Raw genomic sequence first — 25,767 nt, forward strand, 5'->3', positions numbered from 1 at the left:
CAGAAGAAAGATGCACAACATGCCCCAGGAGAAAGATGAGGTCGGAGTTCTGGAGAACTACAGAGTGGCATCCATGCTCAGATTTGGGGAGCTCAAAGCAGAGGCTAGAGCAGACTACGCTCTCCTTTCCCACAGATGGAAAATTGGAGACCACAGAGTTGGAGCCATTTGCTCAAGGTCACGTGACCAAAAGGGGGTGGACTGAGACTAGGGCTCAGGGTCACTGCCACTTGGACAACTCATGAGGGTTCTTAGATTTCAAGTGTGACGTGACAACCTTTCTTATACCCCATTCCCATGTAGGGTCTCCCCCCTATTTGTAAGGAGTCTCCTTCCTTGCTGACAGTCCTCAACAGATCTGGCCCTACTCGCAGGCACCTACAAAACGATACTTGACGCCTCTTTGACTCCTAAATAGGAATCCAAGCTGGCGCTCATGTACGGAGAGAAGTGGGGGCAGAGAACAGAAAGAAAAGGCAAGTTGTATTTAAATCAATGAATCTAGACGGATTTCCTACCATCTGGAATAACAATATGGAAGATGTGTTGAGTACCAGGCACCTTTACATCCATGAATTTATTTCCCCCATACCGCAGACCAGCTCTTTGATTATTCAGCCTTACAGGACAAGGAGGCTGACATGGCTTACATGCTCCTGTGTCATCCAGCTGCTGAACACAGATTCAGGACACGCCGGGTCCATCTCTAGGGCTCTTAGCCTCTAGTCTCCTGGCTCCCACTCTAGGTCTGGACTTAGGAAGGAGTTTCAAGGCAAGAGCAAGCCTTCTTCACACTCCAGGCTTTAGTGTCTTCATCCGTGACATGGGAATGGACCTGGTTTCTTAGCCATTATGCTGTGTTGGTGAGACATTCTACAGTGACCCCAGGGGCCATCACTGAAGGGGTTTTCTTTCTTTCTTTTTTTTAAGATTTATTTATTCATTTTACACAAAAACCAGGGTACAGGCCAGAGGTGCGAGGGGTGAGAGGATTCACCAGAGACAGTGCGGGGAACAGAACAGGCAGAGTGACGAAATACACTGCTGAGGGGAGCAGCGGGAGAGTCAGGAGAGGTCTGCTGCGCCATGTGGGTCACCTCCCTGGCCAGGCATTGAACTCATGCTGCAGTGGCTGTGGATAGCTTCATAGTGCTGCGTCTTAACCCCTTGTGCCACCAGGGAGGCCCCATATCTTGGTTCTTGACAAAGCCAAGAGCTACAGATGCAGCATGAGATCTGTGTCTGGCCTGTGTTTGGGAGCCTGACACTGGCTGCCTTGACTCCTCTTCCCCGACACTTCTCTCCGAGGCTGCAGGTGGCCCCTCAGCATTTCCTTTAATCCATCCTATCAAGACCACCCTTGATATTCAATTAAACAGATTTCTTTCACCTGTAGAAAAAGGCTGAGTAGAAGAGGAAGATTCCTAAAAATGTTCAGAGGGGAGTCACACTAATGCTTCGAATGATCAAATCTCTGGGATTCAGAAAAGTGTAATTGACCCCTTTCTTAGCTTCAGTGGTCAAAGAGCTCTCGAGTTATTCCTGGAATAAGACTCTGCTTAGTGCCAGGTCTCAGAATCATGAGATCCTGAGCTGTAAGAAATTCTATGATCCTAACACAGAGAGACTTGAGAGGATAGGGGCTAAGTTTTCCATAATGGAACAGGATTTTGAAGCTTTGGGGTAGAAGTGGGGGGAGGCGTGCAGAGTGCATTCTCCTCTGCCAGATTCCTTCAGCGCCTCCAAGGTTAAGATCTGTGACTTCCTATCTGGATATCCTTTGTAGAATTTAGGCCATTCCATCTTTTTAGCAACATCTCCACTTTGGTCACCAACAGGCATTTTCAAGTTTACATGTTCAAAACTGAACACTGGCTTGTCCTACCAAAACCGGACCCTCCTTGAGACATCCCCCCCTGGGGCACATTTATCTATTTAGGTGCTATCCATAGTATCCAAGTTCTGCAGCCCTTATTCATACATCTCCCTCCTCCTCCGCTGCTACCACCCTGGGCCAAACCAACATTTCTCTCAGTTGGATGAATGCACCAGACTTTCCTGCTCCCCACGCCTCGCTCCTCATGGCCTGTTCTCCATGTAGCCATGACAGTGATCTTTCAGAAGGTCGTGTCAAGTCATTCCCTTGCTTAAAACCCTTTGACACTTCCCGCATCGCTCTTAGAACAAAAACTGAACTCCTTTGTAATAGAACCCACAGTGCCCTGCAGGAGCTGGCGGATCTCTCTGATTTCAACCTGAATCACTTTCTCCCTGGAACATGCTAAATTTGTTCCCACCCCGGGGCATTTGTATCAGCTGTCTTCTCTTCCTAGAATGCTCTTCCCCTTGAATTTTACCTGGCCGGCTCCTTCTCACCGTCAGATCTCAGCCTAGATCATCTCTATAGAGGCCTCCCCTGACCAGTCCTCTTCCCTGCACCATCCATCCTCCATCTCATTGCTCTTTATTTTCTAAATGACATGAATTATTTATTTTATTCCAATTTACTGCCAGTCTTATCCCATTACAATGGGTAGGGGGAGGGCTAATGCCAGACAAGGTCTGGGTTAGCACCTAGACTAGTGCCTCGCAGAGAGAGGGCTCAATAAATATTTCTTGAGCCTAATAAGCAAATAGTTTTGAACTCTGTTCAGTCACATCCCAGAGAGCCAGTCCTGCAAGATCTCACTCTCCTGTGTCCATGCTGAGCCCCCTCCCACATGGGGCTCTGCTCTCTGACAGATGTGCCCTGGAGATCCTTGGGACTTAGCTGTACTCTGATTCCCTCCAAGACGTAGGAGGGAATTCACTGAGAATCAGGGAGTTTGAGTGAGACACAAAGAAGAACTTCCTCCCAGTAAGGGCTGTAAGATGTTGAAAACAGGAGTTGGTATCACGTAGGAGGGGGGGTAGAGAGGAGATACTGAACAGATGGTGTCCTGCCAGGCCAAACAACTTGCACTCTGGGGCTTCAATTGTTTCAAATCTGGTTCATCAAATGCCTCACAAGCCAAATCTTGCTTTTCCAGACCCCGAGAAAGCCCACCCTTCTCCCCAGGGACGTACCAGGTTTCGTGCGGGGACCCTGTTCTGCTTGGTCGCGGCCAGAGCCTGGCTGGCCCTGGCAAGGGCTGGCCACTTCCCTCCTGGAGCCTCCTGTGAGCCCACGCTGTGCAGGTGACGCTGTCACATGGAGCTGTTTGCAGACATGCTCAGGACTTGTGGGGAAGACCCAAGCAAAGGGTCTGAGGAATGTGAGAGATTTAGCTTTTCCGGTGGCATCCCCAGAGGGTTTCTAAGAGACCGCCCTCTCAAGCCTGCGCATGAGGGTCCTCGTTTTAGGCCTCGCTTGACCTTGGTCCCCTCCTCCAATCACCCGGCCTCCCCCCTCCCCAGGCTTCCTCCTGCATTCACTCTCTGCCTGCCTCTCCATAATGATCTCGTCGTGCCTTCCTCCAAAGCAGCTTTTCTTTAAGATCTGCGCTGGCAGACTAGCTAACAAAGGGCCCCAATAAGGCCACAGGCGGCAGACGGCTTATCAAGATGTACCTCTTTGCTCTGCGTCCTGGCTGTCACCTCAGTGCTGCTTTGTCATCACAGACGGCAAAACAAAACAGCTGTGTGCCTGCGCACGCGCGAGATTCTCTCTCTCTCTCTCTCTTTCACACACACACACACACACACACACACACACACACACATCCCTGTCAGGAGCTGTGGCCTTGAGAAGTCACAAGCTCCATCCTTCACCCCCCAGCTCTCGTCTACATTGTCTTTCCTCCTCCTCTGCTTGGGAAACCCAGCCCAGTCTTTTTATTTAACTGAATCCGGAGCTGCGGGTTTGGAGGGGCCCATTTTTTTCTAGCACAAGCTGGGGAGCAGGTGGCCCTCAAGGAATTCTTGGGCCATGCATGCCAGTGCCAAGAGGGAGACCAGAGGTGGGCATTATCCTACCTCTCCATCTGCAGAGCAGGAAACCCAGGCCAGGACTGCTGAGTTCATTAACTTGCTAATTAGCTAATGGCTAATAGTTAATGAGCAACAGAGTCTAGACTCAGGTCCCCTGACACAGGACTTGGGTTCTTTCTTCTCCTCCATTGCTCGCTCAGCTGACGAGGAGCTAGGGCATGGGGGGAGGCAGGTCCCTTTTCTGGAAGAGCTCACAGTATAGGCTCCACAGAAAGCTGGATGCCTTTCCTGTCATAAGGACAGAAACTCAAGTGCAAGCATGATCTGACCAGCCGGGAAACTTCATAAAGCACAAGATTTTTGGGTTGAGATTTTTTTTTTTGAAGATTTATTTATTTATGCATGCAAGAGCTGGGGTACAGGCCAGAGATGCGGGGTGTGAGAGGATTCACCAGAGAGAGAGCGGGGAACAGAACAGGCAGACTGACCGAAACACACTGCTGAGGGGAGTAGCGGGCGAGTCAGCGAAGGTCTGCTGTGCCCTGTGGGCAGTTCCCTGGTTGGCAGGGCATTGAACTTGTGCTGCAGAGGATTCAGATTTCTTCATAGTGCAGTGCTTAACCCCTTGCACCACCAGGGAGCCCCCTGGGTTGAGTTTTTAAGGAGGGGAAGGCCCAGGGTGAGAAGAGCATTCCAGTGTCAGGAAAGGATCCTTGCTTTCCTGGAGCAAGGATCTGGAGGTCTGTCAGGTTAGGTGGGAGCAGCGAGCTCCATGACGGTAGCGTGCAGGATGAGAGGGGTGAATTGCCAAGAGGCAAAAGATGCTCCCCCCCAGAATGGCTGCAGTCCAAGCCTTTGCTGCTCAGGGGCCCAGAGGGCAGGCAGAAAGGGGAGTCCTGAGTGGAGAGGCTTCTCCATCACCCTCCACAGTCCTGGTGGTGAATCCTCCAGGGGGCAGGCACAGTGGGAGAGGACACTGGGCCAGCCCTTCCACACTGCTGACATGCCAGGCCATGGGATTGTCAGGCAGGCTGAAGACAAGCGAGGAAGGGTTATTCGGGGACGGTGCTGGTGCTGCTGCGCCTCCTTGCTGAGTCCCGCCTCTGGCTTCCTTTGCCTTTGGAACAACACTTTGCTTCTCTTGGAATATCAATTTCCCCAACTTCTTTGTCCTGATTGGTTGGTAAGGAGCCTCCCAGATCTTGAACGCCAGATTTCCCCATCTAGATAAGAGTGGGGAACCAAAGGGGCCCGGCCTGGTGGGGCGGGGCTGCATTTGCCCCTGGGTCCTCCAGGGCTCGCCCCAGGGTGCAGGCCCCAGGCTGTCAGCCTGCTCCTCTGCATTGCCCCCTCCTCATGGGGTCATGGAGGCTCAGTGGCCTGAGAGGCCAAGTACAACACTGGCTTTGTGCGCCTCAGGGTCCCTTTCTATAGGACCCCCAGGCGGTCTAAGCACCCTCCCAATGTCCCCTCTGCAGTGAATCACCCTTTGACAGAGGGAAGGGGTTGTTTCTCCTCCGCAGGCAGGGTAGGAGACGCTGCCTGCATATCTCTGAAGAGGACACAAACCCAGCTTCCTGGGGGCCCTCCCCGTCCTCTGGATCCCGCTCCTCTTTCCCCAAAGGGAAGGGAGAGAGACAGAAGAGGTGCGGCCGGCCGGGGCAGGGAGGGCTGCGAGAAGCACTGGGCAGGAAGATGGAGGTGCAAGATCAACGAGCCTTCCTCCGCCTGGCGTTGGAGCAGTGAATCCAAAGGCGCCTTTTCCCACCGAAATGTGAGCATTGGCAGGGTGAGCGCTGCCCTCCCGACTGCGAGCGCCTGGGGGTGCGCGCGCCTGTGCGCGCCGCGCCTGTGTGTGCTCCTGTGGCTGTCATCACAGATGTACCCCCAGCTGTCACTCCACTGCTCCGTCTCTCTGCTCGAGCACGCCACGCGCTCGCCTCCTCTCGCCTTCCGCCCCTCTCCTCCCCGGCTCCCTCCGGCCCTCCCTCTTCCCTCCTCAGTTTATTGTTGACCCAGCAGCCCGGCCCCCTGGCAGCGGCGCGGCAGCGGCAGGCATTCCTTCTCCAGGGCTGCGAGCTGCGTGCTGCGTGCCAGGTCCCCGCTCCTGCAGCATCGGGGACGCGGTGCCCACTGGCGCTGCTTGGCAGCGCTGTCTGGATGGCTCCAGGAATCCCAGCAGGAGCTCAGGGACCGGCTCAGGCTCAGAACGACTTGGTTTGAGGGGCTGGTGAGGTGAGGAAAGGTGAGTAGGGAGCTGGTGGGCAGCTGGGGGTCTGGCATGGGGCTGGGGGGCTTGCCGGGTCTCTGCCCTGCAGGGAGCTGCTGTTGCCTCCTGTCTGGGTGCAATGGCTGGAGCCGGGGAAGTGCTCAGGACCAGACGTCTGGGCAGCTCGAAGAGACAGGACGCAGGGAACTCTCACCCCACGGTGTTGGGGACAGAACCTGGGATTCTGCAGAAGAAGGGGGCAGCTGGGCAGGGAGAGGCGGGAGGAGGGCCGTGGTGGTGCCAGATGACAGGTCTGGGTGTTGCAGAAACCAGTGCCTGCAGCCAGGAGCCCTGGGCTGATCGCATGCCTGGCTCAGCACAGGCAGCCCGAGGAACTTGGGTGCTGTGGAATACGGGGTGCTGGAGGCATGGGACCTGGGGTTGGGGGGTAGCAGACATGGGAACAGACCACAGGATCCCAGCCTCTTTGCAGGACGCCCTCAGTGTGGGATTGCTGACCTTCAGGTTGCTGCCCTTGGACGAGGGTGTAAAGAAACCCTTCCCCACTGGACACGGGGCCACACCGCGGAGGGCAAAGCCTCCCTGGTGGGGGCGTGGCTGGGGGTGGATGAGGGAGGACCCCTGAGGTCAAGGTGGGGGTATGGAACCAGGTATATGAAAACTCTCTCAGGGGGCCCCCCAGATACACACAACCCTCCACAAACGGGTGAGGAAGCCTTCCCTGGCTGGGGGTCTGGACTCAGGTTAGGGGGAGTACATGTTACGCAGCCACGCCAGGCCAACTCGGTTTCCTGGCCCAGTGGGGCACAGACCTCAGACTTGGAGTGGGATGGGGCTCTCAGGAGCCTGAGGCCCACTTTGACAACGCAGGAGAGGGTGGGCTGAGGGAGGCCTGGCTTCCGGCTGCACCGAATTTTCCCTGAGCCCTGCGGTCTGTGGCTCCAGGGCCGGTGGCGGTGAGGCTGGCACCTGGCTGTCAGGGTGCATTGGGCATTGCCTCTGTGTGACTGGCACCGACACCCTGGCAGCTTAGATAACTCCATCGGCGGGGGGAGGGGCGGGCAGGGAGCACGTGGAGACGGGGCGGGGGAAGTCCAGCCAGGAGGGAAACCCGCAGCAGCTTCCTGCCGCCAAGAAACGCTCGACTCTTCCCATCCCACTTCCCCACTGGCACCGTCTCTGGTGTTGCCAAAAGAGGAAGGCCAGGAAAACCATCCTGGGGGTGGCGGGAGAAGGAGAGAGGTTTCTTAAGCAACCGATCTGTTTTCTTTGGGGCTTGGCTAGAAGCTTTGTCTGGGGCCCAGAAGAGCAAATCTTGCTCCCATTTTCCAGGAACCAAGACCGAGAGAGAGGCGATGGCAGGGCGGCCTTGGGCGGAGTGGGCAGCAAGAAGAGGGGGGCTTATGTGACGGTGGGGTGTCTGGAGGAGGAGGGAGGGGATTGAGCAAGGCTGTTCTATCATAGGGCCTCCATCCCTCCAGCCCAGACAGGGCCGCCTCGGTCCCCCGCCCTTCAGATCCCGGCCTTTGGGGTGACGCTGGGCTCATTCATTGCAGAGAGAAGCTCCCCTCTCTTGAGGACTGACTCGGGGGGCTTTTCTCTTCCACTTCTCAGAGGGCCTGTTTGGGACTGGGAATATCTGACAAGGAAAGCAGAGCGCGGGAAGCAGGGGGTGAGAACGGGGTATGCAGTTTAAAATGAACCAGGAGGGTTTGCCTGTTCCAAGTACAAATATAGGGATTTGAAAAGCTGCTTCTGCGCGGCCTAGACAGTGTGTGCTCTGGGGGTGACGGGCGGGGAAGGGGATCTTGACTGTTTCCTGGAAAAGCCCGAAGCCAGACTGGTGGTGGCAGCCGGAAAACCCAGCCTAGACAGCAGTTCTGACCCACCCCACCCTCTCCAGGCCCTCCCCACACACGGGGCCCTCAGATGACCCTCCTAGGTCCTGCTCAGCCCTCCTGGGGGGACAGCACCAATCCTGGCCCTGTTTCTCACCCCCCTGTGGCCTTTGCCTCTGCAGAATGATAGAGGTACAGAGGAAACGAAAAGGTATGAAAAGGCCCTTTTCATTTCTAAGTTCTGTGAGTCCTCCAGGCTGAGGGGGACAGAGCTGGCCTGAGTGAGGGACCCTTGACTAAGAGGACCTACTAGGGAGGAGCCCCAGGCTGGGTGAATACAATGTCCTAGGAGTCAGGAACCCCTAGGTGGAGGCACAGGGGGTCCTAGCTGGCCTTGACTCGGGAGGGTGAACATGATAGAAACCTCAGAGCGAGGCTGGTCCCCAGGCTTGTGGTGGCTGCACCAACCCTGCTGGGAGGACTAACCTTTGTCTCTAGAGAACTGGAAGGGACAGAGTGCGAGGAGGCCAGGGCCGGGTGCCCCTTGAGGGAACGGGAACTGCTCCTGGGGGGGCTCTGAGGCGGGTGCTCCAGCGGGAAGCAGCTCCCACCCCCCAAGTCTCCAGGGGATGCTGCACCCACTCAGCTCAGCAGGAGCACGTGGAACCTTCTGCTCCTCCTGCTTGCCTCCTGTTCCATCACTACCTCCCCACCCCCGGCTTCCCCGGAGCTCCCAGCCCACCCTTCTCACCTCAGCACCCAACTCCCCCCTCCCCCCAAGGTTTCTAGAAAACCCCCTCCAATCCTCTGATAAGATCTGGCCCAGACACTTTTCCTCACTGCATCTGTGATGATACTGGAAAGACGGGAGGCGGGGAGGGGCCCTGTCTGGTCTCTGCAGTAGGAGGGGTGAGAGCACCTGTCTCTTCAGCTCCGTGAGACAGTGGACATGGAGCATCCTGTAAAGTGCCATACAAAAAGGGCTGCATCTCCCTTTTGCTGCCTCTTTCTCTCTCAACCAGCAGCCTCTGCAAGTCAGTACATGGTACTCGGAGCCTGTTAAGGCCACTGAGTTACTAGCTGTGTCACCAGACTGCTGGGGCACAAGGCTGTACTCTTCCATTGCCTAACTTGAGGTGATCTGCTAGAGTTCCGTGCCTCAGTTTCCCGCATCTGCAAAGTGGTGTTCACAATTATATCATCCTAGGAGAGCTGTTAGGAGGACCAAGAGTTCCACTGTACAGGTGTCTGGGACTGTGGGAATCGTTTCTCCTCACACAGGGGCTTCTTGAAGGAGGTACTACTGTCACTACCCGCCTCCCCTGAGCCCCCAGGCTCTGCCACAACCTAGCTGGTGCCTGGCCTCCAGAGACAGACCAGCATGGCCTCCTGGGTGGCTTTTGTCTCTGTCTGGGAGAAGCCAGTTCTTCTGGGAAAGAAGTGACGGTAGCCCAGGGCTTCACAAACTTGAATATGCATATGAATTAAAACACAGATTCTGATCATCAGCCTAGGGTCAGGCCAGAGATTCTGAGGTTTTAGGAAGTTCTCAGATAAGGCCCATGCTGCTGGTCCACGGAATACACTTTGAGTAGCGGGAAGCTAGAGCACAAAGCCCATATATGGGGTTCTGGGAGGCGAAGTGTGCCTCAAGAATATGACTGCTTTTGGCTCCCTGGCTCCACCTTCCATCTCTGGTCTTCAGCAGAGCCAGAGGCGGCAGCCCAGGTACCCCTCTGGGGCAGGCCCCTTCTCTCTGGAGTCTCTGTCTCTGGCACTGGGACCAAAAGTCCCGTGAAGATCAAGAGTAGGTCCAGTAAGCACAGGCATGGGACTAGAGATCAGGATCTCCCACCCCCAACTCTTTTTCTGTTCCCCATTCTCCACCCTGGGTGGGGACTTCCCTCCCAGACTGTGTTAATTTATTCCAGCAGCCGGCCAGCGCCTGCTGCAGCAGCTGCTCTCTGAGCTTCCTAATGTAGGTCACCCCTTTCCTAATGAGGCTAGATACTTCCGGGGGCAGGAAGGGGTCCCTGGGTAGGGGGGGGTGCAGGTGGGCAGAAGGCCAAGGGTTTACGCCTGTCATCTCCCTGAGGGTCGCTGCTGCGGTGTCCGAGGAGGCAGGCAGCTCTGCAGGGGGCAGACTCTCTACCCGGACCTGGGGTGCGGCTGGTGCTTCACCCATCCAGAGATCCAGGGTGAGCAGTGCCCGCCGCCTCTCAGACGATGTGTCTGGTCTGTGTTTTGGCGACCTGCCTGGCTTGTTTCTAAGGTAATGCCCATTCACGGTTGGTTTGGGCCATCAGGACCTCCTCCCAAGGCCACCGCCTGCACTAATTGGGGCTTGATGGTCACCCGCTGGCTTCATTACTAGGGGTGGCACTGGGGCCTGGGTGGTTGGGGTGGCAAAGAGGAGCCTGCTCGAAGAGGAACCTCAGGTGGGAACCAGGCTCGGGTGAGTGGGACTCTCCCTCCAGCTTCCAGACAGGAAGCCAGGACAAGTGGGAGCAGGGCGTGGGGTCTGCAGCCCTCTGCACAGAAAGTGTCCTGGGTTAGGGGCCCCTGAGGGTTTTCTCTAGACCCGACTTCTAGGCTGGAGGTGCCCCGTACACTTGCGCTGGGAGCACGCGGGAACCGCTGGCGGCCCAGCCTGCTGCCTGAGTGCTGGCATCTGAGGAAGGAGCTGGAGGGCTGCCAGCAGGCGTGCGTGTGCGCACGTATGTGTGTGTGTGTTAGCATGTGCCTCGCTGCACGGCTCTCTGTGGGTGTGTGTTTGCACCACGTGCAGTGTTGGGAGCTCCAAGCACCCCTCTCGGTGCACACATAGGTGTCTCCTACAGGGCTCTGTTGAGTGACAGTCGCCAGGGAGTGGACGAGCATCTGGCTCTGAAGGCCGTGAGCCCACCCCTGGCCTACTGTGTAACCTTGGGCAGTGCGGTGCTTGAGAGGCTGCTGACCTGTCTAATTTGTGTGGGTGCTGTGAGCCCTAGCACTGAGGGTTCTTGCTGGAGCGAGATGTTCTGAGGATCAGGGCTGGAGGGGGCCGAGGGTGGCAACCTCATGTGTGATGAGGCCTGTGCAGCTGTGTGCGTGTGCGTGCCCGGCAGGGGCAACATGAGTGGCTCCACAGGCCTGCACAGGCTCAGGAACACAGTGCTCGGGTGCAGGGACCAGCTGGGTGTGAGGTTGCTGGACCAGGAGACAGATGCTCCTTCGAGGTGCTGCAAGCTGAGACCCCGCCCGCAGAGGAAGGGGCTGGGGTTTTCTCGCCTCTGCCAGGGGCTCGTGGCTAGGAGCACGCACCTGAGTTACCCTCTAAGGTGATGCTTAATATAGCAGATATTATCCCTTAGGCTGATCTTCACAGAAATTCCACCCAGTAACTATTACGGTCATTACTTCTGAGATGAGAAACTTCAGGCCCAGAGAGTTTACAGGGTCACCCAGCCAGGGAGTGGCTGGGCAGGGCCCTCCATGACCTATTTGAGCCTGCTGGGTCCTGGTCCGGGGAGAGCAGCTGGAGGGGCCTCTGAGCTGCTCAAGTGTCTCTCCTACTCTCAGCCTGGTGGGGGGGGGGGTGTCCATCCGAAAGGCAGCTGGGGACGGGCCGCTCCCCACAGCCCCCATCTGTGCCTTGTTGCTGTGACCCACGCTGCCAGCCCCTGCCAGGCCTTGATGACATGGATCCCTCCCAAGGTGGAGATCAAGGGAGAGGAGAGGCCACTCAGGGCTCAGACAGAGGCTCCTGGCTCCAGAGCTGCTGCCCTTGGGGGAGAGAAGCTGCAGGACATGCGGACTGTTGTGTTCTGGGGAGGGTGGGCTCTGCCACCTGCCTGCTGGGAGGCAGCCACAGCAGCCCGTGGGGGGTGGGGGGAGAGCAACAAGAGACACCCGTGCTGCAGCAGGACCCGAGACGCCTGAGGGAAACCCGCTTCCCCGAGGCCGAGGCCGAGCTGTCAGAGCTGAGTGCAGCAGCTCCTTCCACCTCCTCAATTGCAGGCTTCTTGCTGCCATTGGCTCCCCGGGCTCCCAGAATTAAACAGGCTGTGGGAGGGGGAGAGGGGAGGCTGCAACCAGGAATTACCCAGGGATGAATCTGGAAACCCAGGAAGGTCAAACATTCAGGGGCAGCCAGGAGCAGTGGGCGGGAGGACCGTGCCCTTTGGGAGCAGGTGGGTTGAGAGGAACGTGCCCTTTGGGAGCAGGAGGGGGTTCAAGGAATGTGCCCTTTGGGAGCCAGTGGGTTGAAAGGAATGTGCCCTTTGGGAGCAGGAGGGGCTGGGAGGACTGTGTCCTTTGGGGATGGGGGGCTGGGCTCTTGCTAGAGTCCTTGCTCCCTCCCCACCCCGCCCCATCCCATTCCTTACCTGGCCTATGCCAGCTGCGGTGACAACCACATCAGTCCCTCCTGCTCTGCTCCCCCCGCCCCCTGAGCCTAGCCGTGGGGTTGAAGAGTGGAGGCTGTGGTCTCCATCAAAGGGCTCTCGGCCCTATCTGGCAGAAAGTGGGGGACCCTCAGAGGGGGCACTCTGTTCTACCTATGAGTCACTGGATTGAAGCAAGACGGGTTCTCTTGTCCCCTCTGGAAGAGAAACGTGCTCTCTGCACCTCCTGGCCTGCTCCCCGCCCTCCTGCTCTGGAATCTTACCCTCATCTGTGTCCCTGTCTTCTGCCTGAGCAGCTGCTGCAGCAGGAACCCCTGAGCTGATGAGTCTTATTATAGACCGGCGGGCGGAAGACGGGGCGCTGCAGCTCACCTCCACGGTGAAGGTGGAGGAGAAGCAGGAGTCCACCCGGCAGCGACAGCGGGCCAGGCGCCACACCCCACCTGCTGCCTGACTCTGTGGAGGGCCGTCCTCTGCCTCCCGGGGGGCCATGGTAAGAGCATGCGGCCTCCTCCTGCCATCCCACCTGTGCCACGGAAAAGCCCAGAAACAGAGGCGATGTGGCGCTCGGAAAGCATTTTAGACACCAGCAAACCGGGAGGCGAGGGGCAGAGGCCAGGAGAGGCCAGAGGGGCTGGGGCCACTGGCGAGGTCACTGCAGGGGCTTCCTGCATCCACAGCGCAGAGCTTGGGCCTGCGCCCCAGGCCCGAAGGCTCCCAGGAGAGCCCCATGGCCTCTCCACGCCACCCCCAATCACCCATGGGAGGCTGAAGTTTCCTGGCCTCTGACCCTCATCCCTCTTCTCCCCCCTGCCCCGGGGAATCATAGCCGAGAACTGGGGAGGGAAAAGGCTGAGTGTAAAGAGACACCGGGTCCTCTCCTTAACCCCGGGCTGGAGCAGGGCCTCGAACGCCTGCTTTGCCTCAGTGTTCTCTTTCTCTCTCTCTCTCTCTCTCTCTCTCTCTCAGGACTGACAGGGAGCACACGCCAAGGGGTTCGTCTCTCCCCAGAGGTGCAGGGCCTTGGGAGCCGCGGCAGTCAGCATGCTGGCCCCCGGAAGCGGCCCCGAGCAGAGGGCCATGCAGTGGCGGCAGATCTCCTGTGAGTAAGGGGGCTGGGTGGCGGGGCTGGCCTGGTGTGCAGGCTGCATTCCGGGCTGCAGGGAGGTCTGAGATGCATACCTAGGACACCCACTGCCTGGGTGCGGGGAACAGGCTTACTCGCTACAGCCCTTCCTGTGGTGCCTGCATCCGGGAGCCAGAGAAAGCCACGGCTGAGAATGTCAGTGGTTCATGCAGGCCACGGCAGGGTGTGTCTCCCTCTTGCCTGTGTGACCTCTCAGCACCCCTACCTATACGTCTCAGCCTGTCGCTCTAATCGTGAGCTGCCCTCCTGTTCTGCCTCCAGCACTGGCTGGGTGACCCTGGAATGTCCTGTTTCCTTTTTCTCAACCCTGAAATGCAGGGAACTAGGGGCTCCCGGATGCAATGCTGGAAGCAACCTTAAGCACCCCATCTAACTCCTCCTTTTGCTTGTGAGGAAGCGGAGGCCCCCCATTTCTCACAGGGACATTTTGGAAGTGGTCAGGTGAAAAAAGTACCAAGAATTCTCTTTATTTGAGATAAAAGGAAAAGGTCAAAGAGGAATGGTTCGCCTGGGGCTACGAGGTGAGGCAAGAAATGGTCTCCAGCGAGGGACACCGTTTGGCCTGGCTTCTCCCCTGTGTGGCCGCTGTCCTGCAGCTGCCCCACAACATCAGCAGCCTGAATTATTCACCGCAAGACAGTGGCTGATCCCAGAGCAACTCAGATCCTCTTTCAACCTCATTCTAGAATCACTCAACACCTTGCAATACAGGACTATGTTTCCTTGTCACCAGAGCTTTTCTTCCACCCTCAATTTCTCGGGAGGAGGGGGCAGGGAGGCAGAGGGTTACTCTTCTGAAAATGCTTTTCTCTTGTTTTCCTGTCATTTCCTCTTCTGGGGGGGCTTCTAGTTATGTTGATCATTTTGAGAGGGAAACTGATGGGTTGAATTTTTTTTTTGTAGGGGAAGTGAAATCTGAAGAACATTGATTTTCAAATCAATGAGGAGGGGAGGGTCGTGGGTCAGGACCCCCTGGTGGTACATGGGCTCAGAGGAGAGGGCAGAGGTGGCAGCAGGGGACCCCAGGCGGTTGGGGGTCTCTCTGGGCTTTCAGGCCGTGCTTGAGCTCATTTCCCCTCGAGAACAAAAAGGATCAGGTGTCTCTCTCTGTCATTGATCTGCCAGTTGTGGGGAAGGGTAGCGCCCCATCCTGTTCCTTCCAGTTCTGCCCTTGGGGACATCAGATAACCAGATATCACCCAGAGGGTCTCCGGCACCTGTGTCCCTGGGAGGCACCAGGCGGGCCTGGCTGAGCGTCAGCCCTTCCCCAGCTGTGGTCGTTCCTCTGGGTTGAAGGGCTGACTTGCTGGGGATGAAATGTCCCATGCTCACTTCTTTTCCCCTCCCCAGTGAGCAGGTTCTCTGATACTTCAGAGACAGTTAAGGAGGATTTGAGGCCACTCTTAGGATTGCTGCTGGACAGTGGGATGAACGGCTCTGTTATGAATGTCCTCTGGGGGATGCTTCTCCCAGCCCTTCTGAAGACTGGGCCCTGTGCTGGCTGCTCAGAGAGATCCTGGGCAAAACATGGGTGAGGAAAGGAATGCTGTGAGGTCCTGTCCTGCAGAAATGCTGCCCTGCAGCCCTCAGGAGAAGGAGCCCAGGCTCAGGATGTGGATGGCTTTAGAATGGGAATAACTATGGACCATGTCTTGGTCTCCTGCTTTGCAGTGGCTCATGCCCAGCTGCTTTTCGATGTGGAAATGGAATAACTGTGCATATTGTCCTCATGAGCCCCACTGTGGCCTCTGGGGTGGGCCTGGGCTCTTGGTCCCCACACTCAGTTACTGGCCCCATCTTGGATGCAGGGCTCATGCAATCTGATAGCACCTAGGAGGCCCTTTTGTGCTCTCCCCTGTATGCATGGCATGTCTCAGCCTCGTGCAGCTCCAGGTGGAGAAGGGGACAGAGGGTAGAAAACAGCAGTGCAGTGATTTTCTTTTGGCAGTGACTATGGGAAAGGAACATGGGACATCTGATATCCTTGGAGCCTTTATTTTGTCAACTTCATGATGTCAGAGCGTCCCAAGCCCCCTAGGAGATCAACTGTAGGAGGTCCTGTGTGCTGGGGCATCTGTGTAGACCAGCAACACTTGTCCTCAATACAATCTGCCATATTCCACTAAAGCGATCTCTTTGCCAGATGGGCTGCGAGGCAAGGGGCCCTGCTGACACTGTGTGATGTTCATAAATACAGAAGTGTTTCATATTTGTTAATTATCTTTTTATGTGGTCAATAAATGTTTGTGCCTTGGTGGTGGCTTCTGCCAAAGGAAGTGAAGCCAGCCAAGAGGCTGTTACGACATGAACTAGAAAGGAGGGGATAGAAGCAGCAGGTGTTAACCCTGGCGTTCTCTTCCTACCTGTCTGCCTCCCCCCGCTCTCCAGGGATCACCTGCTGGATCACTCTGTATGCTGTGGAGGCCCTCCCTGCCTGTCCTTTCTCCTGTAAATGTGACAGCCGCAGCCTGGAGGTGGACTGCAGTGGCTTAGGCCTCACCAGTGTGCCGCCAGACTTGCCTGCTGCCACCCGAACTCTCTTGCTCTTGAACAATAAGCTGACTGCCCTGCCAAGCTGGGCTTTCGCCAACCTGTCCAGCCTGCAGCGGTTGGACCTATCCAACAACTTCCTGGACCAGCTGCCCAGCTCCATTTTTGGGGATCTGACAAATCTGACAGAGCTACAGCTGCGCAATAACAGCATCAGGACCCTGGACAGGGACCTGCTGCAGCACTCACCCCTGCTGCGCCACTTGGACCTGTCCATCAACGGCCTAGCCCAGCTGCCCCCTGGCCTTTTCGATGGACTTCCAGCTCTACGTTCCCTATCACTTCGTTCTAACCGCCTGCAGAACCTGGACCGGCTGACATTTGAACCCCTAGCAAGCTTGCAGCTGCTGCAGGTGGGGGACAATCCCTGGGAGTGTGACTGTAACCTGCGTGAGTTCAAGCACTGGATGGAGTGGTTCTCCTACCGAGGTGAGTACGTCCGGCCCTGCCCGGACCTGAGGAATTGGGAGGATCACTCTGGTTCAGCACATATTCTGGAGGCTGGGCGTTGACTCAGGGCTGAGGTCAGCGGACAGACGGGGTGGCCCTTCCTCTCCACCAGGCCTGCCTCCAAATGATCAGCAGGGCAGTGATGGGGTGCTACTTTTCCCCTCTGGTATTGCTCTCCTATTGCCTCTGTGTCTTCAGCCCTGCTTTCTACCTCTTTTCTCTTTTAGACTGACTCACTGTAACTTGATCTCACTTTGGTAGGGTTCATGAGGGAACTCGAAGACACAGCACAATTTTCTGTGCATCCCACTTTGTACTCTTTTGGGAAACCCTCAGCATTGGAAGTAGGGAGAAATCCACCCTTCTGACTAATACTGTGATTCTCTTAAGTATTCAGCAGTTCCAGGAGTGGGAATATGATTTAAATCCACAGATAAAACCAAATATGCATTTTGATGATGATTCCAACATCCTTTCCCAAGAGGTCTTGTTATTAAAACTTTTAATAAGGAGCCAAATGGTTTTTGATTTTATTTTCTCTCCCCCACTTTGCCCCGTTTTTTAAACAAGGAGAGTTCTATCCTGGCAAAGCTAGTATAGTGGTAAAAGTGCCAGATGTGGGTCTGATTCGTGGCCTTGCCCATGACAGCTGTGTGAGCTTGAGAAAGTTGATTGACTTCTTTGTGAGGACCCCCCTCATCATTGTTAAATGGGGCGAATAAGAATATCCACCTCATAGGATCATTCTGAGGATTAACCAGTAATGCATGTAAAGTGTTTTGAAAAGCACTCAGCATACAGTAAGTCCTCAATAAAACTTACTTATTTGTTCATTTGCTAGTAGCAGTCACAGTATTAAGTGGGCTTACTAAGACACAATTTGGTGCCCAGCATGAAATGGATGCTCAATGAATGTCTTCTGAATGAATGAATCATTCAAAGCTCTGTGAAAATAATGCTAATGCTTTTCATTAATTTTATTCCTTTCATTCTGCATCTAGTCACAATCTCAATTATTTGCATGATATTTTCATGCATTAGTTAATGAAGAAGATTTTACAAACTATAAAGTGCCATAAAACATGAGTCACTGATAATGTCTCCCATTCTTATAAGTAAGGAAATAATACTTGCAAAGTTCCAGTTTATAACTATTGTTTCAAGTACATTATCTATTTTAATCTCATAGCAGCCAATTGAGATAGCTGTTCTTATTTGATACCTAAGAAAACTAAGACTCATAAGTAATTAAATAAGTCAAATAATTTGCAGAAGATAAGACAGGCAGAACTCAACCTTAGGCCTTAGGAGCGGGAAGACTTTGTCTGCATCAGCACACCCAGCTCCTGTGGACACAAAGGTGGCCCTGGACATGTCACCGGGTGTAAGATTTGCTGTGGGTCTCAGGTGCTCAGAACTCAGGGGGCCTCTAGGCCGAGTACCTGCAGATCCAGGTCAGCATTAGAAAATGGCCTTGTTCTTCACAGTCACCAGGAACAAAAGGGCAAGGCATAGGCATGCATGTTTTGGGAACTTTTCAATAATAGAGTTGTTTTCAACCTTGTACTCCTTAAAAAAAGTTCCAGGATGCTTTCATCAGCTTCCTGGGAAGAGACTGAGGTCTATTGTTGGAGGAGATGGAGGCAGCTGGGCTGGGAGAGGGGATTGGCAGTGACAGTGGCTGGAGGCCTCGTCTACTGACTGGGAGTCTTGGGCTGCATTTAGGTTCCACTGAAAGCTGAAATTTCACTTCCTAGGGGATGTCCAGGCAGCTTCTTTTCCTTCATTCCCTCCAACCCTGTGCACTGTGCTCGTATCTGCATCCCATCCCAGTCCAGTCTGGCTTCACCATCACTGCCCACACCCCTCAATAGCCCTGTCCCCCTTCTATGCCTCATGGGCCTCAGGGACCCCTCCCAAGTTGCCTCTGCAGTTAAAGATGCTGTGTTTGGGGTGCTGAGGGGGCATCACTGGAGGTCTTCTTAAAAAGGAAAAGGACAGCCAGCATTCCTCCCTGGCTGTGTCCTCCCTGATCCCGGGAGATGCTCTTGGGGAACCAAAGGTCCTGCATGGAGGAGTGGTGGCTGCAGCAATGGCTTTTGATTTCTGTCCTTTCTGTGAGAGGGAAGAGCCCTGAGTCGCGAATAGCGCCCTGGGTTTGCAGACAGGCCGACGAGCAGGCAGGCTCCAGGGAAGCGAGCAGGACTGGACGGGCAGGGCCCTCGGCTCTCTCTGCACTGCCCCTTCTCTTGCGCCCGCACCTGCTACCACTGTCTCCTCCCGTGGGCAGTCTGGCTCTGGAGAAGGCAGGCTTCCCTGGAATGGCCGTGTGCTTTCTACACAACGGATAATGAGCATATTCCTTTCACGTGGCTTCGGCATGGATTAGATGGCCTGCTCTCTGGTCATCTCCTCCCATGGCGCCGGGATCCAGACTTGCTAGTTTCCCTCTTCCGACCTCCTACTGATGGGATTCCAGGGCTGACCGCATTGCTGTTAGAAGCTAGTCATTCTGGCCCTTCCTTTTGGGGACCTGGGGATGGGGAGAGGAGTTCAGGTGTTGGATGCCTGCTCAGTCCCTCCTTTTTTCCTTCCCTGGATGTAGGGGGCCGCCTGGACCAGCTTGCCTGCACCCTGCCCAAGGAGCTGAGGGGGAAGGACATGCGCGTGGTCCCCATGGAGATGTTCAACTACTGCTCCCAGCTGGAGGAGGAGAATAGCTCGGCTGGGCTGGATATTCCTGGGCCACCCTGCACCAAGGCCAGTCCAGAACCCGCTAAGCCCAAGCCCGGCGCTGAGCCCGAGCCGGAGCCCAGCACAGCCTGCCCCCAGAAGCAGCGGTACCGGCCGGTGAGCGTGCGGCGGGCCATCGGCACCGTGATCATCGCGGGCGTGGTCTGCGGCATTGTCTGCATCATGATGGTGGTGGCTGCCGCCTACGGCTGCATCTACGCTTCCCTCATGGCCAAGTACCACCGGGAGCTCAAAAAGCGCCAGCCCCTGATGGGGGACCCGGAGGGCGAGCATGAAGAGCAGAAGCAGATCTCCTCTGTAGCATGAAAGCCCAGTCCCTCCTGGCCCAGGTAGGCAGGGCAGGGAGAGCACGGAAGGGGTGGCTTCCACAAGGCTGGCCCCGCCCTTCATCCCAGGCCCCCCATGCTACTTTCTCTGCAGCCCTCCAGCAAGCAGGCCACAGGGCAGCTGTCTCCATGAACTTCCAAGTCTCCTCGGAAGCCTCCACTATGCTGCTGCTGCTGCTCCTTTCTGGGTCATCAAATTTTTGGGACATTTGGGGGAGCCCCCTAAGCCTCTGGTCATGGGGAAGAAAGGGTGTGTATGCAAGTGGAGGCTTCTGGATGCAGCATCCCCCTGTTGGCCACCTGCTGTGGACGTTGTCACAGCTGGGTGACCCTCCTTCCTCTTACTCACCCCCTCCTCATCTGCAATTAGGGGGTGGGGAGGGAGGAAGTGATATGGGGGCCAGGTGGCTATTTTTGGGACTCTTCTAAGCCAGGAAGAAATTCTTAAATTCCTTTAGGGTGGAAGTTGGGTTCAGCTTTCAATTGCTGGTACTAACGTGCAATCACACCAACCCTGTCATCTGGCCTCAGCCCTAACACCACGCTGTGAGGATAGAGCTCCGTGGCCGAGGCGTCCAGCCCCTGTAGCTGCTCTAGACCACCCAGCCACACTGCTCCTGGGCTCACTAATTCACTCTCACAAGCTCAGACAGAGCATCACCAGCACCATCTCATTGATTGAAAAAAGTCACACACACACACACACACACACACAGTATCACATGGAGACAGAGGTCATGGGAACTGGGAACTTGGGAGCAGAGACATGTCTCCCCTCGAATCTCTGGCCCTCAGACCACAGAAACTTTTACTTGCTTACTGGAATCTTCTCAAGTCAACAGGGGGGAGAAGCCCAAACTAATACCACAAGGATTCCTCTGAGATCCTCTAAAGTGGGCCAAAGTGGTGCTGCAGGATGAGACTGCCCGTCACCATGGTAACCCTCTCACACCTAACCTGCTGGGTTTTCCAGGGACACGGGCCCAGTGGCCTTGAAGCTGCAGCATGTGTGAATGGCAGCCTCCCAGAGCCCAGCCACATACCACTGGGCTGCCTATATATGCCGTCACTGCCAGGCCCGTGGGGCACACACCCATTCACTCCTGCAGCCTGCAGCCCGAGAGTCGTGCTCTGTACTCTCACCCCTCCATCCTCAGCACCCCTGGGCCCATGACCCCGGGGAGGGGACTGGCTCATGCTCTGTGACTGGTGGCATTCTGGGGAAGTGAGTCGCAGCGCAGAGTGTGGGGGCCCTCATGGGAGCTTCCAGCCTGCCAGCAGACCCCAGCAGCCCCATTCTGCTCAGAACTTTCAATTGCACCTGGATTGGGTCCGAACCTGAGCCTGGGCCAGAGGTCCCGTCTGTTCTTTATCTGTAACCTACACCAAAGGGGCAGAGGTGTCTGCTGGCAGGGCTGTGGGGGTGGCAGGGGAGAAGAAAGCTGTGCGGGGCTTTAGGAATCACTAGTCTCCTTTTCTAGGTCTGTCCCCCCTTGTGAGTCTGATGTCCGGTGAGCACTAGGCCTCCCTCTGCTGGACACCGGCTTTCCCATGGCTCTCAGAGGGCTGGTTTCCGGCTCGAAGAAAACCCAGAACATTGAGAACAAGGGTTTGCAGAGGAACAGGGCAGGTCCCCCTCATCGTGCACCCCTTAGCCCTTCCACCTCACAGAGAGGTGAACGGTGAGGAGGGCTGGATGCAGGGGAGACACGGAGGGAGCCCCCACAGGCTGCTTGTCAGGCTGCTAACACGCCCCCCACGCTGTCTTCTGCCCCGAGGCTGGGGCACAGTTTTCTTGGCTTGTGGGCTGATGCCAGATCTGGGGATTTTCTAAAGGGAAAGGGGTAGGGGCGGGCCTTGTCCATGGTGGCACCTTCAGCAGCCTGAGACAGAAGATTTTTAAAGGCAAAATTATATTTCTGGTTTGTTGTTTCAGAAGACCAATAAAGACTGTATTTTCCTATGTATTTCCTGGTTTCCTTGGGCAGGCAGGGATGTGGGAGCTACAGTCACTTCCTGCCTCCTCATCAACCTGGGCAGCTGCCCAGAGGGCTGCTGGACGTCCCCCTGAGCCCCGAGCTCCAGAGACAGACGAGAAGCCTGCCGAGGCCCTGCTGGGGCCGGAGGGGAGGGCGGTGGGGGCCGCAGCGCGGAGGGCTCAGGCCTGACGTCTGTAGCTGCAGCCAGCTCTCCACACACTAGCCTGCGGGATCGATGTTTCACGGGGCAACAATGTGCTGTGGGGGTAAAGAGGGTGATCTGGAGACCCGGCACTTCTCTGGGTCCTGTGGGAGCTCATCGGCCTGGCAGCCAAGGGTAGATGCCCTTGAGGGGTAGGCCCATCTGCCTGAGGCTCACCTCACTGTAACTCAAAGCAGTGCAAGGGAGAATTCTGCAGACTAGGTTTTACCAGCCTCGCTGAGTTTGGCAGGGTTTGAGGACATGGAGGAGCCCAAATAACTTGTTGCCATCCTGGGTTTCAGATGACTTTAGGGACAGGCAAACAACACCCTGGACTTACAAATATGATCCCTGTTAAGGGCCCAGCAGTGGGGAGTCAGAATTATGGAAGGGGGCAGCTGGGACTGAGGGCAGAAGAGGAAATGAGCAACATAGCAAGGCCTCCCAAACTTGGTAACCACTTCCAGGGCTGGATCAGCCTCTTGCTGACCATTAGTCTTCTTAACCCCCTGGTGGCGCAAGAGGTTAAGACGCCATGCTATGAAGCTGTCCACAGCCTCTGCAGGATGAATTCCATCCTCAGTCAAGGAGCAACCCACATGGCGCAGCAGACCTGACTCACCCGCTGCTCCCCTCAGCAGTATATTTCAGTCAATCTGCCTGTTCTGCGCCCCACTCTGTCTCTGGTGAATCCTCTCAACCCCACACCTCTGGCCTGTACCCCAGTTCTTGTATGCACAAATCAATAAATATTAAAGAGAGAGAGAGAGAGAGAGAGAGAGAACAAGAAGGAATTTTCTCCTTCCCAGGAGTGTTCTGCTGGATAATAGCCCAGCAAGCCAGGAGCAAGCCCTGGGATAAGGGAGCCATCAAGGTCCCCACTCTTCGAGTTGAGTTGAAGTCCTGGCAGAACCGGGTGGCCCAGCTTTCCTAGGGGGTGAGGCACTTGGGGCTGCTGCCCTGTGTCCCTAACAGTGACAGCAAACTTGAGATACCACTTCCCAAAGACCCTCCACGGAAGCAGGGACAGAGCTCTCATCAACTGGCACAGTTCTGGGTAACACAGGGAAACAACCTTCAGGTTGCGGCTCTCGTGTACGCATGGGTCTGGAGGCAAGGGAGTGGAGCCTTCCTGCTGCTCCGGACAGCAGGCCCAGCACAGGGCTTAGGGTGAGCTATGCCATTATGCTTGGCCACACCTGGCCAGCCAGGCCTGCAGGACATGCAGAACTGAAAATGGATCCTATCAAAAAGGTAGCTGTCTAGAAATTTTATATCAGCTGTTGGTAAACACCTGCTTAGAGATGACCATGTTCCCCTCCTCATTCATTCATTCATTCGTCTGTCGGAGACTTGCTGTCGCACCCACACCTGCCTGGCACAGAACTGGGTCCTGTCACTGGGCCCAGTGCCTTCCCCTTCCTTCTCCCTTTGCTCGGTGCCCAAACATCACACGTGCAGCGCACCCATCAGTCATGAGCCCACATCACATGGTGCCACCACTTCCCAAGGGATGAAATTGCCAGGACAGCAAACAAGCTACCTTGAGTTACAGGCCCCACTCTGCCCCAGGCTCAGAGAGGCTGAGCCAGCAGCCAAGAAGAAATAATTGCAAAAGGAGACTCTCCCCCAAAATTAAGGTATAAGGTCTGCAGTGCCTCATCCTTTCCCTATCACATCTCTGCACCCCAGAGCATCAGAACGATTGTCTGCAGTGAGTTAAACCAGAGGCACCAGGACACAGTTTCTATGGCAACCCCTCACGGCTCTAATTCCACTCTGAGTTAAAAATGATATCAAATAATTGGAGAGCACAGGAGAGCACAGCCGGCAACCTGACCCTGTGTCTCTTCTCTTTCGTGGACTTTCAGATGTACAGGAGTTGGGAAGGCCTGAGTCACAGAGGGAGCTGAACAGGAACGTAGAACATTCTCTAGGGAGACAAGCTTGGGGTGAAATTTTGGCCTAGAAATGGGCCTCAGATTAGCACACTATGGACTAAGGATGAAAGGCAGTGCAGATGCCAGGGACCCTTCCGATGGCTGTGGAGGTGCTTCTTGCAGACTGCCAGAGATGCCAGCGCTTCTTAACCAGGGCGCTGAGCCACGTGAGACCCAGGCTCTTTCTCTTGCTCCTCTGGCCCTAGGGTGGAAAGCAGCCCTGGCCCTGGCTCAGGACAGCCCTGGGCCCTCCCTGAGGCAGGAAGACAGAGTCAGAGGACTTCTGCTTGACTCCAGCCCTCTTACCCCACCCCCTTTGCCTGCAGTTCCACCTGGTGAGAGAAGATGCACAGATCCTGCCTGACTGGCCACTCCCGCTCACCCCAGCTCCACCTTCACCTGGCGAGCGGCAAGGAAGCCAGACAGACGTGGGGGACGGGGGATGTTGATGGCTCAGGCTTTAGAGCCCACTAGATCAAACAACTTTTGAGATCATAGTGGGTCTGAGGCATGGAAGCTGCAAACAGGTGGAAGAGGCCCCCCACAGGGCCAGGCACACAGGCCCCAGAGGCTCCGAGAAGCTGCCAGTCAGGCCCCACAGTCATCACATTTGTGTAAATTCCAAAGCAAGGTAGTGAATTTGGGCCTTAAAGAGAGGAGACTGCAGTTCAAATTCTAGCTGCAGGGGTTTGAGCAAATCACTTTCCTGCATCTCAGTTCCTTCATGTGTCAAACGGGGCCCCCAAAAATGGGCTCCTTGGATCACCCTGAGGGCTAAGAGAGAATGTACCTGGGGAGGGTGAGAGGGTGGGGGGCGGGCAGCATCACTAGCACATATGGAACAGATGTCTTGAGCTCTAGCCTTTGGGTTTGAATCACGAGCCCCGTTCTCTCTTCAGTGGGCCCCAGCGCCCAAGCCAAAGGAGGAGAGATGCAGAAAGGACCCTACCAGACCTCCTACCCTTAGAGAGGAGGTCTGGGCTGTGTGGCCTTGAGCAGATGTCTTAACCTCTCTGGGCTTCCTTCTACTCAGGTCAAAGATTCTTTTAGCCCTCAGGCCTTACAAACAAAACATTCTTATAAACAAACACACACTCTCCTCCTCAGCCCCGCCTGGGAAAACTTAGAGTTGCACGTGGGCCCTGCAGACCACACGCAGGGCCTCCTGCTCTTACAGTGGGGCTTGTCTTTGACACTGGCTCACAACCTCCTGGCGTCAGCGGCACAGAGGGCAGCTCCTACCTGCAGCGATGACTGTCTTCTCATCCACCGTCACGGCCACCGCTGTGCTCGCCGTGACAGCCACGGGCTCCCCCAGACCTTCCGGAGAAACAAAAATTGCCAAGTCACTTTCTCGGCACCAGTGTTTATGGGGAGGCCGAGAAGGCAAGTATAAAAACCAGGCTAGGGGTCTTTAGACTTCTGGGGTGGCTCTGTTATCACTGACCACCGTCTCTGCAGGACCCCTCCGAAGGGTCAGGCGCTGCCCACCGTTCTGTACAGATTCAAACCTGCCAGATAAACCTGGTCCCTGGCCACCTGGGCGCTGCCAGAGTGATTAGGACACTGCAACTTTGCTCTGTCCCAGGGCAGCAGACCTGCTGCCTGCTGCCCCCTCCCTGGAGCTCAGGGACCCTGCTGCACTGTCCTCTGGGCACAAGCCCCACTGGAGAACTTGCGTGGCGTCCAGCGATCCCTTCAAGTGGAGGAGCGGGCTGTGTTCCCGGGCTCAGTGGTGGCTGATCCTGGATTGTCCTTCATTAGTCACGAGGCAGGTGACCCTGATAGCCGCCTTTGGAAGCCAGATGCTGGGGCCGTGCTGGCTTGCAGGCTGCTGGCATCTGGCACACCCGTGGCACTCCATAAATCCTTGACGAGGCCGACCTGCCACCCCCACACCACAGCCCCCAGCCCCCGTGACAGCTACTCTGGTGGGGCTCTCTGCCAGGCTCCCACGGTGCAGGGGGCCTTGGTGAGTTCGTTTTTCTACCTTTAGCAGAATCAGGCCCCCACAGGCGCAGAACTCAGTGGCAGTTTCTGTTCTACGTTTAGACAGA

The 25,767-nt window shown here is 55.9% G+C and overlaps 2 protein-coding genes across 2 annotated transcripts in view; one reads left to right on the forward strand and one right to left on the reverse strand.

Annotated features, from left to right (window-relative positions):
- CACNA2D4 (calcium voltage-gated channel auxiliary subunit alpha2delta 4) overlaps positions 1-25,767 on the reverse strand; it is a gene marked incomplete at both ends in the record, with an annotated part of 85,018 nt that overhangs the window by 17,209 nt on the left and 42,042 nt on the right. Inside the window, one exon of the mRNA XM_084256112.1 lies at positions 24,953-25,030. Coding sequence (XP_084112238.1) covers positions 24,953-25,030 — 78 coding nt within the window. The remainder of the gene's footprint in view (positions 1-24,952; positions 25,031-25,767) is intronic.
- Positions 13,407-19,569, forward strand: LRTM2 (leucine rich repeats and transmembrane domains 2; the record flags this gene model as incomplete). Its single annotated transcript, XM_084254792.1, has 3 exons — positions 13,407-13,464; positions 15,898-16,488; positions 19,115-19,569. 3 exons carry the CDS (start codon positions 13,407-13,409, stop codon positions 19,567-19,569), a joined length of 1,104 nt encoding a protein of 367 aa, XP_084110918.1.

Source organism: Talpa europaea, assembly GCF_964194135.1.
Source record: "Talpa europaea genome assembly, chromosome: 15".
Classification (NCBI taxonomy): Eukaryota; Metazoa; Chordata; class Mammalia; order Eulipotyphla; family Talpidae; genus Talpa; species Talpa europaea.